At 40.0% G+C, this 15,785-nt stretch overlaps 1 protein-coding gene across 1 annotated transcript in view; it reads left to right on the forward strand.

Annotated features, from left to right (window-relative positions):
* Positions 1-4,201: 4,201 nt before the first annotated feature.
* The window catches only part of LOC311526749 (uncharacterized protein), a 148,478-nt gene continuing 136,894 nt past the window's right edge, over positions 4,202-15,785 (forward strand). The window contains exon 1 of the mRNA XM_084640107.1: positions 4,202-4,255. Within this exon, the coding sequence (XP_084496233.1) occupies positions 4,216-4,255 (40 nt within the window). The 5' untranslated portion in view covers positions 4,202-4,215. The remainder of the gene's footprint in view (positions 4,256-15,785) is intronic.

The following is a 15,785-nucleotide window of genomic DNA, read 5'->3' on the forward strand; positions in this document are numbered from 1 at the left end:
ATGCAGATATTCTGACTACAAGCATAAATCAGTTAAACAACCTATTAACTGTAGTTTTCTTTGAGAGGAAATAAATTAACTTTGACATGGTTTCAAGTGCTTTTTAGGACTGCTCAAAAACACTTTTACACTCATCTTATTCTCTCAAACAACGTCCGTTTAAACAATGTAAATAGTTAACAGGAGGTACTTTCCTAATGAAGGGGGGGTGGGGGGGAAGAGAGAAGTAATTACCATGTAAAACCTTTTAAGTTCATGATTTAAGAACAAGTACATATGAACATGCAGTGATTACGACCTACCAATAGGTGCCAGTATTAGATAATTGAGATAAGGGATCTAATGACAAACTGAAACACATCATAGAAAAACAGAATAAAAATAATAAAAGGTGTATGTTATATTTAATTCAAATGTTATTAGTTTCTATTTCTCCAGTCTTTTCTTTAGACCTCAAAAGGAACATTATTTTATCAGAAATTCCAAGGAAGAAATAGGAGAAGAATCATCCCCTTCCCCCCTCTCCCCCCGCGGCCTTAGTCACTTACTAAGTATTTTTAATTGTCTTCAAAGAGACTGCCCATTTTGAATGCAAGCTTGATTTCAGAAATGTACTCCATCAGCCTCTTCATGTGTTTTCTGGAGCATAAGGGTCTCTGGCATCTCCCACAGTTCAGCCATGAAGTAAACAAAACCACAGATTGGCCCTCCGTGTGAAAGAACAGACTGGGTGCTGCAGGTGTTCATTTTGTTTCATCACAGCCCACTCTTTTAGGTAGGACATAGTCTTAGCGATGTGCAGCATCAGGTAGGTTTGCTGAGAATTCTGTATTCTATCTTCTCACCATTTGCGGTGGTGGAGTTTTTTATTTTGTTTTCCCCCAATAGTCTACACTGCAGCCAACCTGCTTTACCTGGTGCATTTCAATCCATTTCAGAGAAATATTTCCCATGGATGTTATAAGTGAGATTTATGAAATATCTCTTAAAAGCAAAGTGCCCAGCCAGGGCTATCCTTAGGATTTATTGCACCCTACACAGTATTATTAAACTGGTGCCCCTATGCTCCACTGAAGCCAGTCCCCAGCCAGCACCACAACCCCAGTGTGTCGATGGGGCACAGCCCCCCCGCCCACAGACCCCCAGAACGCTGCCCCCCGACACCTCACCATTGCTGAGCTTTGTACACGGCAGACTGTGCGGCAGTGGCTCAAGGCAGGCTTCGTGCTGTCACATGCAGGCTACATCTTGCCAGAGCCCCCAGCCCTCCTTCAACCCCGCACCACTCCTGGCTCACCAGGAGCATTTTGACAGGAAGTACCAAGCAGTAATAACAACAATAATACCTTTTCTGTGTGTATGTGTGTGTGTGACAATTTGTATTGGGGGACTGTGACTCGTGAGAGGCAGAGTGTGTGTGTGTACGTGTGAGAGAGAGAGAGCGAGCGAGCCAGTCTCTGTGTGTATTTAGGGAAGTGTGAGAGATATTGACTGCACGGTCACTTTAAATCCCCCCCTCCTTCCTTCCCTCTCAGCCTGGCTCCCCCCACCCCCCCGCTGACTCACATGGAAGTTTCACTCCTCCTGGCCTGGCCCCCACCAGAGACCGAGTGGCGCAAGCAGGCAGGGTCTAGGGAGGGACTCCGCTCTGGGCAGCGGTGGGCCGGGTTGCTGCACCGCCAGTGACTGGCCGCTGAGGAGTGAGTGAGGGGGCGGGGAGAAGCCTGCCGGCCCAGCATGAGGGTGGGGCCAGTGAGGGGAATTGTGCCCCAAATTTTCAGGTGCCCTATGCAGCCACGTATGCCTAAGGACGGCCCTGCACCCAGCTCACAGGAGAAAAAATAACAAAAATATCCACAACAAAGCAAAATCTCTCTGTTATAAGCCATAGAAACTGGCCTTAATTCAGGAAAAAGCTGATAACAATTTTGTATTGGTTAAGAATGGTGTGATATTAGGCAATATGACATTTTGTCTTTGTTTTCCCTTTTTAGTCAAACAGTTTCACTCAGTTTCTTTTTAGCCATACAACAAACAGTTCAGGTTCACTTAAAAACTGAACCCAGATGAAAGTGGCAAATCTGGTCGATGTTATCATTCCATAACAAAAGCTAAAATCTAGTGACATCTGGCCTGGGCTTTCACTCTGAAGGTTTTGCACAGTTCAGATCAGAACCCATCCTGTGATCTGTGCCCAGTACAAGTTTCTATAGTCAACCATACCACTTGATCTTTGTCTAATCTTACTGGACATGTGACCTTTCAACACACTGGAACAGTTGTATTTAAAAACCTATTAATTTTTATTCCTATGAATCTGTCCCCTGTAAAATTGAGGCGTAATTGATCCATATAGGAACGTGGCCACTGGTCAAGGGCGGCATGGGCCAAATAGCCCTTTCCCCCCTTTTCACTTTTACTACCAGTGGGACTGTTTAGAGATTAATTGGACTTCTTTGCATGACAAGGCAGAAGTGGCAGAATCAGGCCCTTCTTTGGGTAAAGGCACATAATGAGTTGTTGGACATCTGCTGTAAAAACAACCCTTACCTCTGCTAGGCAGATAACGTCTGTCTCTGCCCTTTATATTTTTGAACTATAACCTTTCCCACTTCACAAGCTGAAAACATTAGATGATTTTACAAGCATGGACTCTGTAAAGACAGTGGTGTTATGCCAATGCAAAAAGTAATTATTGGTTTGGAAAACTAATTTTTTTTTAAACTTACAAAAATACTCTTGACATATTGGGGAAAATTACATGCAGCAAAACACAGTAGCCCTACACAGCACTTACCATAAAGGCAGTTCTTTATTATCTATTTTACAAAATTCTCTTATTTTTTCTCTTTGTCACGTTTAGCCCTCAGAAACACCTAAAAGCAAAATAACTACTTTTTTCCCATTGTGTTAAGCTGAGCTCTAGAAAATGTCACTCGCTAAGGTTTATGCAATTTGGAGAAAGTAATGAGAGAGCCCTAGCAGGCGAAAGTAGAGGGCTGAATGAGGTTTGCTATCCCAAGAGAATTTTCAAGATTTTAGAAAAATTTCCTGTCCAAAATTGCCTAGGCAATCTCAACAATCTTCATGTACTGAAAATCCAAAGAAAAAGTTGAATCAGGTCATTCAAAACATTTTGTTTCAATTTTGACCTTTCAACTTTTTCACTATATATTAACTCAAATTTCTAAACAAAAAATCATTACAAACAAAAAACCAGAATGCTTAGGATGTTTTTGGCAATTTCAAAACTCTTTCATATTCTTTTCAAAATGGAAAATTTGTTGTAATATAGCCTTTTCCAGGAAAAAGATTGCCTCTTTATTTTTTTTTTAAGAGTATGGAAAAGAGCAAAAAGCTATACAAATCTGATATAGGTTAAAAATAGATGGATGTTCTGATACATGCTCCAGTAGTTGTCCATTGGGCCATAATTTCATGCAAAGTCTTTCTATTTATTTATTTAATATAGGGTATGTTCTTGAACAGAATTAGTTTTTATTTATTTATTGTGAAGTAAGGTGTGCTTCATAATGTAGAAGCAAACTGTGAAGGCTGTGAGAATGTTAGATAAGCCCAACAGTGTTGAGATAGCTGGTGTAAAATTATTTTGTAAAGAAAATTACTTTCCAGTGACAGCAGGGGATATTAGGTTTGCAGAATCCTTTGATGTTGAGCAGACTCTAATATCTCAACAATACTGTGCTATTGGTAAGTTAAAAAGCAGTGAGTATTGGCATATAGAAGTGTATTTTTTCACCTGACATTTAAACTTTTGTAAAGTATGAAGATAAAACATACAGAGGGATAGAATAGCCTGTTGGTGGCAGCAATAACTTATATTTAATTTCTTGCGAGAAGTCTGGAAAATATGCAGCCCACAAGCAAACTGTAGGCAACTGCATGTAATAGAGATTTTCAGTTATGCATCTGAAAATTCTACATTGATTCTTAACTCTTAATTTTAAAATCCAGATTTAAAATTACAAAAGTGGGTCTAGTCTCTAGTTAATAATTTAGAAAAAATGTGTATGAGCATGTGAGTAAGGACAGAGGCATATTGCTTTTCATGGAAGTTAAACTAACAGCATAATGAGATTGGCAGTGAGCTGATAACATGCCATCATTCTATTCTCAGCTTTCCCTTTCCTTTCCCTTCCCTAGTTGGAAGTCTCTCTCTCTCTGTGCAACTTTTGTGGGCCTCAGCTTTGAGGAATGTTCAGCTTCCACAAGAGGATCAGCAGACTTTATGATGGTAACGCATCTGCAGTTGCTTTCTCTTGCTGATTTACCACATTCAGATTTTAAGAGGTTATTTTGAAATGTATAACACTTCCTGAGATCACTTTGCATATGTATTTTGAGCTGGAATTGTTGAAGTTCTGGAATAGCCTTCCAAGGCAAGCAGTGGGGGCAAAAGACCTATCTGGCTTCAAGATTAAACTCGATAAATTTATGGAGGAGATGGTACGATGGGATAACATGATTTTGGCAACTAATTGATCTGTAAATATTCATGGTAAATAGACCCGATGGCCTGTGATGGGATGTTAGATGGGGTGGGATCTGAGTTACTACAGAGAATTCTTTGCTGGGTATCTGACTGGTGAATCTTGCCCACGTGCTCAGGGTTCAGCTGATCACCATATTTGGGGTCAGGAAGGAATTTTCCTCCAGGGAGATTGGAAGAGGCCCTGGGGGAGGGGTTTCACCTTCCTCTGTAGCATGGGGCATGGGTCACTTGCTGGAGGATTCTCTGCACCTTGAAGTCTTTAAACCATGATTTGAGGACTTCAAGAGCTCAGAGATAGGTAAGAGGTTTATTGCAGGAGTGGGTGGGTGAGATTCTGTGGCCTGCATTGTGCAGGAGGTCAGACTAGATGATCATGATGGTCCCTTCTGACCTTGATATCTATGAAGTTGTGTAGCATTTTATTCATTTTCCTGACTGGCTGTGCCTACTCCATGTGCTCAGGATGGTCAGCTGAAATCATTTAAATCTTTTCAGGAAAAAGTGACTCTGTTTTGTGTTGTGTATTTCAGCCAGTGTGCACGTGTGTTTGTGACTTCAAAGCTCAATGATGCATTGACAATATCTTTACAACCATGGAAGGGGGACCAATAAGATATTACACCATCAATTTCATTTGTCTGTTTGCACTTAACAAAACGTGCTTGTCATTGGTAAAAGGCCCAAATCAGAGGGGCTTGAAAAATGGGAGGAGGGGGGAATCTTGTCAAAATATTCATGAATTGTCACTGACAGTTAATTTTTAGGTAAAATAATTTTGACACACTCTACACAAAAGTCAGACAGTGTCTGCCAAGAAGCCCACAATTAATAGACAAAGAAGATGGTAAGAAGTGGTAAACCCAGAGGAAGGGATGTACTTGGATTAAATCTTTACTGCTCCTTGAGTTTTCATGATATAGTTTATGGATCGACATCATACCTGTTACTAGTGTTATAGCCTGTTGTAGTGTAATCCAAAGAATTAGATTTACTGTGTGGGGCCTTTCTCAGGAAAAGACAGGCTTTGCACTGAAGATGACATACTGAATGTATCAGTGTATGTATTTTCTCATCTCCACATTGCCTGTTCTTTCAATTCTTCTGCTGGAGTTTGCTGCAATGTTACTGATGTCTGTGTCCTCAGGCTGCCTGCCTATCTTGAATTCCATCATACGTGCCCCTCTTCCAAAGTTTGCACAAATATTGTGAGCTAATCTACTGTAGGGAAGAAGCTGCAACACAATAGAGAAAAGACTTGTTGACCAGTGTTCAGCCCACTGGTGCACTGTGTTTAAAAGCTCACTGTGTTAGTATTTGGGAGCAAAATTAGGACACAGAGTAGGCTTTTCACATCTAAATCTTTTCCCATATTAGTGTTATGGGAATTAGAAATGAAATTTTAAGAAGATTCATAGCAATTCCAACAACTGGTGTTCCCTTCTCCTCCACCTTTCTTTCTTTGTTTCATTGTTTTAATATATAGTGCATAACGGATGTAAATTATTTCCTATCTCTTTATCACATTATAGTCTTAGCTGAGGATATTTGCAGGATTCCGATTTCTGGTTTATTTTCTTTTCAAATCTATAAACTTTACCAAGTGTTTCTTAAATGAATCCTCCATTTTCTTTTGCAATCCCAGAACGAATCAGTTTTTCCCATACATAACTTGTTCTTTTATCTGTATGGAAGATTTTTCCTTGACATAGTCCACATTTTGTTTTCTCTTTCTTAATAGCAAAAATGCTTAATATCATGCTGAGATGAATAATGGGATTGCAAATACAAGTTAAGTGCAGGTCAAATCCCAAAGTCATGTACATACCTAGTTAGTTCACTTAGCCAAGATTGATGTCCAAAAAGGACATGCTAATTTTTAAACTCCATTAGGGTGAGTATTCAACGAAATTCCATGTAACTTTGTGTTGTTTTAGTAAAGATCATCAAATCTCTTTAACTTTTTAAACAATTCTAAGAGGCTCTCCTGTGCAGGGTGGACAGTAAGTCTGTCCACAGTGCTGTTAAAATAAAGGAGCCTGTCAAATAGGAGAATAAAGACTATTAAGTGGGGAAACTGTTAAAATATAGACATATTAGTTGTGCTCCTTTTCTGAGAACTTGTAGGAGCCAGATTGGCTGGTTTTGAGGATCTTTTCCAGTTGTCTTTAGCTGAATCATGTTCCAAAAGATATAGACTTCTTCAATAGCTTGTAGTTTTGTTTGAAATAATGGTGGTGGGTTTTTTTCTCCACTCCTGCCACTTCTTATGCCCAGTTGAGGGGTATAAACCCTTTCTCACATGGTAGAGTGATAGCGCTTAGGTCAATAAAAGAATAACATTGCCCCTATGACTAAAGCTGACTAGAAGATTTCTTTTCTCTCAGGTATATAAAAAGGGTAGCAAAAGTAGTACTACTTCTAGCATTATCCTTGTTTTTGTATATATGGATCACGTAACCCCTTTCCACATGTATTAGTTCACTTTTGGTGTCCACTTTTGGAAGTCCCAGAATAATTTGTTGGGTCTTCCCCCCACCCCACTCCCAATTGCCTGGGTTCACAATCAATGTCTGCTTTTTTTTTTTTTAAACCGGACTTGGTTCTTAAGTGCTTCCAATTTTCTTTACAATGAAGAAATGTTATAAATCAGTAACTTTTAAAATTTGGACATTGCTTTTTCACAGTTTTTGTTTTTTACTTTACAGTTAAATTCCAGGTAACTCTTTCTCTGCTAACTTCTCTACACTGTTTACTTGAAACCCACACTTTCCTTTACTGAGGAGACAGATTTTGGTAGAGATTCCATCTTAGTATGCCAGGCCCAAAAAAATTCTTCTTTTAAAAGAACTTAAAAAAACCCCAAATTTTTGGTTCAGGCAACATTTTCAAAAGGGGCAGGATAGCACTGGCCCCATTCCATTTCCGCCCAGACCCTGATGGCTTGTAAAACTCTGGGCCATCCAGTTACCCTGTAAAGGGGAGCAGACCTTTTTATCAGTCTGGAACAGGAAGAAGCTTTGTGAATTTTTCATCTGCTGTAACTGAAACTGATCCTCTCTCCTTCCTCTTTCTTTAATATTAATCTTCAACAGTGTCTCCATCCACCCTACCTCAACATTGTGGGTGCACATTTCTTTTAAACGGGGAGCAATACCTAAGAGAGAACCATACCATACCTAAGAGAGAACCATTCCTTTCACTTAAAACTAGTCAGTCACTGCACATGACTGAGTAAGAACATGTAGTTCTTTTGTTTTGAAACATCCTTTTTGAAATATAAAAGTTCCATTTAAAAATGTTGAAATATCCTGATTCAGCATTATCAAAATGCCGTGTTTATTTTTTCACAACAAAATTTCTTCAGCACTGGCATATTTGTCTAAACATCAATTTAGATAAAAATGGCATTTTCTTCAAATTCTATTTTGACAAAATTTCCAACCAACTCTTATTGACACCACTATGTATCACTAGTCAAATGATATATGACTGTGAAAACCCTATCACCAGAACATCTTTAGGTAATTGATACAATTGATAACTTTTTAAAGACGCACCTATACATTTGCAGAACCAAAGGTAAGTTACCTGTGCAAGGCATATAAATGTATTGGAAACTTACTCTCATTAATAAAATAAATGCTACTATCTAAACAGACATTTTCTTCATCTAGGTGGCAGTTTATCTAAATCAAAAGAATAAAACCAACCTCAAGAAAATCTTATGTCCCTTATTAAAAACATTAATTGGGCATTGATATCCATTTCAATACTGTAGCTTCAAACTAAGTTCTGATGTTTTAATTTTGAATGACATTTGAGGAATAGTGTAGTCTAAAGTGATTTTCTGTAAATACAGACAAAAATATTAAAAGACTTTATTCTTTTGGTAGACATTACCAAATGTGTTACCATGGCACATTTATTCCTTTAATTTCAAGTAAATTTACAGTTTATGATATTTGCTTCTCCAAGATTATATAATCCCTTTTTTATTGAAAAGAATCACAATTATGCAAATGATGAAATCCAAAGAGACAACAAGCAATTAACAGTGAAAGACAGGCTGTTACCGTACAAGTGTTATTCACACTGAACAAAATAGGACTCACTTTAAAATAAACCTTTATTAAAAAGATTCAATTTAGTGTATTGGGGTTCTTGTTGTTGTTGTTTGTTGTTTTTAAGGCAAAAGTTCAGACAAAAGTTAGTAGTCTTACTAATTGTCATAATGTTTGTTAATGTCTTCAGTTTTTGTTCCTTTTACTCCAAATAGATTTGTCTGTTCCCTTGCTTAAAAAAGCAAAGGATGCTTCAGCAATGACTAAAGAATTGATCCTGAAAAGCTCTGGTGGGAGTTCTGTCACGTCAGGATGAGACCCTTTCTATGGTAGGATATATATGAAGCTATAGATGAGCATAGGTATCTTGATCCCAGATATGAGAGTAGTTGCAAGTAGAGTTAGTTGTGTAGTCAGATAGCTCATCACTTGCAGTACTGGAGGCAAATAATGCACCTACCACTGTGTTTGGAGGCCAAACAGAGGGTTTGGCTAATATAGAAAATAGCCTGTTTATTTAGTGCTATCTATGTTGCACTCTTTACACCTACGCTCCATACAATGCATCACCCTCTGTTTGCTTCTGAGTGCACTTTTAATCTATAGAGATGGCATGAGTCCTGTCTACTTTTAGAAGCATCATTCCTTGGATTCCATCCCTTTGGTTGGGATGAGTTAAGGCACCACAATGAACAACAAACCTTTCAACTGGATTGCATCATGTGTTCCTTTCCACGCTAGAATGAATTTTGCTGCCTCTCCTGTTAGCACCATGTGCTCAGGTAGTGTTCTGCAGTACAGGGAATAGCAGTTGGCTGATGAAGATAGCAACATGAGAAGGAGCCTCTCCTCAGCTGCTGTGGGCCTCTCACACTTCCACTTCTTAAGAAGCAGAGAGACTCTGAGGAAGGGAACACAGGAGTGACAAATTTTGAGCAGGTGAGCAGTAATTAGGGATCAAGCATGCTAGGCCAATACATTATTCACATAAGGGAATTGGGAGGAGGTAGTGGGATAGGCCCTAGGCTGCGGGACACTACAGGCAGGGAAGTTCTACACCCTCTTCGTTCCCTCTCGTGAAAAAAAGTAATGGCCCACATTGCTTCTGCCACCCTTCCCTTCCCCTCTGGGTAAAACACCTTCCAGTATCTAAGCACGTGGGCTTCTCTCTTGATTAGGATAGGTTTACAGTGGAGCTGTAATTTTCGGCTTGGGTAGATATACTTACACTAGGTTGATTAGAGCTAATGTGCCAAAAATAGCAGTGTAGCTGTGGTGGTGCAAGTGGCGGGATGGGCCATCCATCCAAATGCATACCTAGGGTTTCAGATAGGCTCTTACTAGGAGTGACTAGCTCATCCAGCCATTTGTACTGCCTACACTTTTAGTATGCTATCTTGATCAAAGGTATGTGTAGTCAAGATGGAAATTACACTTTCAGCAGAGTGTTGACATACCCTCTGGGGGAAGGGAAAGGAAGGAGCCAGTACATAGAGCTGTCAGATTAGTTGGACCTGCTTGTGGGCTAGCCCACAATAATGTCCTCCATCAGAAGTTTATATTATCCCCCTCTTGTTCTGAATTAGTTGGGGAATATCATAGGCAGGGAAACATTGACTTTCAATGGGGCTGGTGCTCCTAACTCACTTGGCCAGACCAAAGGTCTATCCAGCCCAGTATCCTGTCTGCCGACAGTGGCCAATGCCAGGTGCCCCAGAGGGAGTGAACCTAACAGATAATGATCAAGTGATCTCTTTCCTGCCATCCATCTCCACCCTCTGACAAACAGAAGCTAGGGACACCATTCCTTACCCATCCTGGCTAATAGCCATTAATGGACTTAACCTCCATGCATTTATCTAGTTCTCTTTTAAGCCCTGTTATAGTCCTAGCCTTCACAAAAATGGTGTTTGGATTCCTTTAAATTACAGTAATTGTTGTGAATAATCTAGGGATTGTCTGCTTGCTGCCAACTCTTGGCAATATGTTATTACTGTGGTGTGTGTTTTTTAAATTATAAACACTCCCAGAGGTTTGTGTGATAGATAAATGCCTTATAAATACAGATAATGAATACTAACATGTTTTGCCAAAAAACAAAACATTTTTCATTCCTGAGCATTTTCTCACAATAAATAGCAAAGTTTTCAACTGGAAAACTCTCATTTTTAAGCCTGCATTATCATCTTGATGGGGGTGGTGGGGGGAGAATGGGGTGCTGGTGATATCACAAGAAAATAACAGTTCATTAATTTAGTGCCTCTCATTTGACATTCTCAAGACATTTAATGAGTTAAACCTCATGCTACTCTTGTGAGGTAGCCATTACTATTCCTATTTTTGTTAGATAGGAAACATTAAATATGGAAATATTAAATTAATTTTTAGTCCCTTTTTCTTGGCATGAGTCATGAAAATATGCCTATGCATATTTGGGACCATGTACAGTACATCTGGGTATTCTGTGTATGTAGTATATATACAATATCAAATGGGAATACTTAAATGCAAGGCTGTTTCTATTTTTGGAGCATGGCTACACTACATTGACCAGTTCAAGTACTTTGGCAGCTGGGATACAGAAGAGAGTGAGCTTGAATGTGAGAGACATTCCAGACTGGGGAGGCCTAGAAAAGTGTATGGAATAACATCTGATGTGTTGTGTGTGACAAGCACATGCCTCTGAGCCTGAAAGCCCAACTATATAGAACAACATTGGGGTGGCGAGATGGCAGGGACAATGCCTACAAGTGTTCAGGTGAAGTCTTCATGCAGTAAAAAGAACTTCATAAAAGACAGATTTCAAAATGAAATTATTAGAATGGAAGTCAAAGTTCATAACGTTGCTGACAATGTAGGAAGCATTTTAGTTTGGACACGTACAGAAGATGAATGAAGAGGATCTGGTGAAGATAGCATGACAGTAGAGAGTGGTAGGAAAGAGACACCAAGGAAAGCTGAGGAAGCTTTGGATGGATTTCATCAAAGAAGATGGTAAGCAGGTGGACCTTAGTACCTCTTTGGACAGACCGGGATGGCAGATGCTTGCACGACGACCCAACCTCAGATGATGGGATAAGAAGTAGGGGTTTTTTTTTATGTTTACATTTCAGGTTTGTTTTCAGGCCTTTCAATAGCATTCGTGTGTGAAATGCATTTTTCTGAGTGGTGGATATGAGACAACTGCCTATACTATTAATATTGGATCTATCTGTTTTTGGTACCCTCAACTATAATACAATTAAGCATTAGTCCAAAGGCAATGAAAGTTTGATAAGAGAGCTTTTGACTCGGGGGTACATTTCAGTAAATTGTGTGCAGTAGATGGATGCTGTTAGGAATCACACACGTGGTGTATTGGTGTTGTAGTTTTATGTGTGCGTGAAGCCACTCATAGAAATGTTAGGGTAGAACGGGCAGCAGTAATATATAAACACTGATTATACTGTCACTCCCACATGGAGTCTGGGTATTTTCTTGCTGTAATTTGTTGATTACACAATACACACCAGTCCCTGAATGGAGGTAGTCACAAACAACACAAACATAACCCCCTGTAATAGAAATACCAACCCATACATCAATGACTTGTTCCCCAGGAAGCAAATGTGCCTCAAGAATTTAACTGTGGTTAGAGAGATTAAGGCTTGGAGCAAACTGCTGGTGTTTGCAACAGCTTCACCAGAAAGAAACTGCATCACAAAAACTATACAGCTTTTCTTGAGACCACTTTCTTACTGAGAAAAGCATTTATATGTAACAATGCTATCTAGTGACTTGCAGTACAAAACTTTTATATTTTGGCTATTATAAAGTAAGGGCTTGTCCAAATAGAAGGGGGAAAGGGGAGAAGGAAAGGTAATGTACTCCACTAGGATATGATTTCTAAAGCACACTAACATGTTCTGTATTTCTTCACACAACGCACAGTCAACCCATGGAAAGATGTTGTGAAGGCCAAGACTATAACAGAGTTCAAAAAAGAACTAGATAATTTCATGGTCCCCCAATGGCCATAAGCCAGGATGCAATGGGATGCAAAACCATGCTCTAAAGCAGTGGTTCTCAAACTAGGGCCGCCGCTTGTTCAGGGAAAGCCCCTGGTGGGCCGGGCCAGTTTGTTTACCTGCTGAATTCGCAGGTTCGGCTGATTGTGGCTCCTACTGGCCGCAGTTCACCGCTCCAGGCCAATGAGGGCTGCAGGAGAACCACTGCTCTAAAGTGTGCCTTACCTCTTTTTTCTAGAAGCAGGGAATGGATGATGGGGGATGAATCACTTGATTTTTTTACCGTTCTGTTTGTTCTCTGTGAAGCACCTGGCATTGGCCACTGTTGGAAGACAGGATACTGGGCTAGATGAACCATTGGTTTGACCCAGTGTGGCTGTTATGTCCTAATTGGTCCTTGTAGACTCTGCTGGTGTGTTTATTGCAGTGTTGTTTGAAACTGTACTACATTTAAGGTATGCACCAGCAAGGTCTATACAGACCAATTAATGTGCAACACATTAGTGATCTTGCAGGGCATTACCCCGCTGTGTATAAAAGCCCTAACAACTAAAAATAATCCAATAACAGTTTTCCAACTTGGTCCCATCCTGCTGTTTAATCAGTACAGCATTACAGAAGCAAGATAGCTGATTGAAGCTCCACCTGCATAATATACAGATACAGCTTCCATTCTTCAGCCACACCATTCAAGACTTTCCTCTGAGGACATGGGTAATGGTGCCAGGCTTGGAGAAGCTGTAGGTTTGGGCCCATTATTTGTGGAAAAGGAAAAATGTACAGGGAATTTCACTTGTTCAGTGGTTGCCCCATCTGTTGACCCAGTTATGCTTCCAGCAAGTTAAGAAGATGCACATTTCAGAGGTCATTTGACTACAAGTAGGAGTGAAAACCAGTATTTGACAGGTGTCAGGAGTGCTTTGTTTTTTTATATATATCAGATATATTTTGAAGTCTTCTCATTTTCTCCCTAACCCTGTAGATAGATTTTGCCATGATAATTCTCACCTTCATGATCTCTAAGCATAGGTGCTAGAACTACAGGTGTGTGTGTCAGGGCGGGGGGGGGGGGGGATAGGCTGCAGCACCCCCTGGCTGGGAAGGATTCCATTATATACAGGGTTTACAGTTGGTTCAATGGCTCTCAGCACCCACATTAGACAAATTGTTCCAGCACCCCTGTCTCTACAATAATATGTCATCACTTTACATTTCCCTTTGAAACTAGGCGTAGATTATATATATATATATCATACATTGCATGGTAATTGTGAGCCTCATCCAACTGCCACTTAAGTCAGTGGAAAGACATGTATTGACTTTGATAGGATGGAGTCCTGTGGCTGTGAGAATGGGAAACTCCTGGCCTTGTGACTTGCACTGATTGCTGGTGTTCAGCAAGCATAATTCAAGGTTTTACTATTAGTATTTAGAGCCCTAAATTAATGAAAAACGTGCGTGTGTGTGTATAATTTATGTATATGTAACCTAGTGGCACTGTTTGCCTGGCTACTATTAGGTATTGATGCTGATGGGAAATGTCTAAGAAGCAGGCATCATGTGCCCTAGCTATATGTGACGGCAGAGTTTGTTTGTTTTTTTCTAGAAAAAGATGATCCCTGGGGTGGACTAAGCAGTCCTTTGGGAGAAACTGTATGAACAGCAAAATCTAGGATGAAGATTTTGAGCTGATTCTGGTTATTATATTATTTTCTTTATCAATAAACCAAACTCCAGGTAGAAAATTATTGTGGATTACATATACTGTGAGAAAGACTCAATATATATAAAATAGCCATGGGGCAAGACAAATCTACTCCCATTATTAGGCAAGTATATAATATAAATTTTATAGATTTTACTTTTGATCTTTACAATTTGTTTGTATGCAATATGATCACCTGATGGAAGATAGCATGTCATTTTGCATTCATACCATTTGCAGTTGAACAATAGACTGGACACAGAGGGCCAATAGCTCTGTGGCCAATAATGTGGATTTATTATACATGTGTAGTTGTTACCACCATAGTTTCTTTCCTGACTCTTCAGCATATTAATCAAGTGCACAGCAGTGTCAAAGGTCCTGTTCATGCAAGGTGCTGAGGATATCTTAATAGCATCCTCTCCTTCTGTCACTAAATGTCAGAGACCCTGGTCCACAGGGCTCTTTGGAGCTAACAAACTGCCACCATGGGGCCTGCTGACTGTTGTCAGAATAGAAGCTGAACTTAGAGGACCCCAATTCTGGGATCTGATTGGCAGAATGCTGGGGGCCCCAATTGGTCCACAGCCGCTATTTAAATTCAGCACAGGAACAGGAAGTTGTCCACACAACTGGGATCCACCTTGTTCTGGACTGTGTGCTTCTTCCTTCAGCTCCCCTGGCCTGACTCCCTGGTATCCCAGTCTGGCCTGATTCTAGTTACTGATCCACGATTCTGCTCTTGAGTTCATCTCCTGCTTCTGATCTCCTGGTAACCTGACCCTGCCTGACTCCTGACACTCAACTCTTGGTTTGCCCTCTGGTCTGTCTTGGACTCTGACCTTCCAGTATCTGACCTGGCCTCACCCTGCCCCTGCTTTGATCACTAGATCAGACTATCTATGTTCTGGTCATGACACTAAAGTCATAAATACCCTAAATACACTAAAGTCAGATGAATATCCTCAAGTCTTGACACTAAAATCATGAATTCAGGGTATTCATCTGCAGCTAATTTCATGGAGTATCTATCTCAGCCAAACATGCTGAAAATCTTGTATGAAAGCCTTATGAAATTTCAAGTTCAGTTCTTCCTTGTTTTCTGTTTTTCGTTGCAAAGTAAAAGATGGAAGGTTTGTTCTCTGGATGGTTGTCAGTGTTAGTATTTTGATAGTTGCCTGCCTCCAGAATCTAGACTCTTCATCTTGTTGTGAATATAACTTGTACATTCACCTCTGTGTCAGGTTTGCATGCTCACTTTCAGATGGCTGGCTGACTTTCAAGTCCCTTTTCCCCTGAGAAGTCAACTCTACCCCAGCTTCCTAGTAATTAAAATGCGGGGAGGGAAGACTAAAAACCTCCTGTGAACATATAGCACAGAGGCAGAATGTTAGCGAATGCATTGGTTTTCCAAGGTGTGGTGCAAAATAGAATATTTTTCTAAGTTGTCTGTAGTTTTTCAGTAGGTCTGTAAGTAAAAATACAGTTCATAACAACTG

Source organism: Lepidochelys olivacea, assembly GCF_965140295.1.
Source record: "Lepidochelys olivacea isolate rLepOli2 genome assembly, chromosome: 9".
Taxonomy (NCBI): Eukaryota; Metazoa; Chordata; order Testudines; family Cheloniidae; genus Lepidochelys; species Lepidochelys olivacea.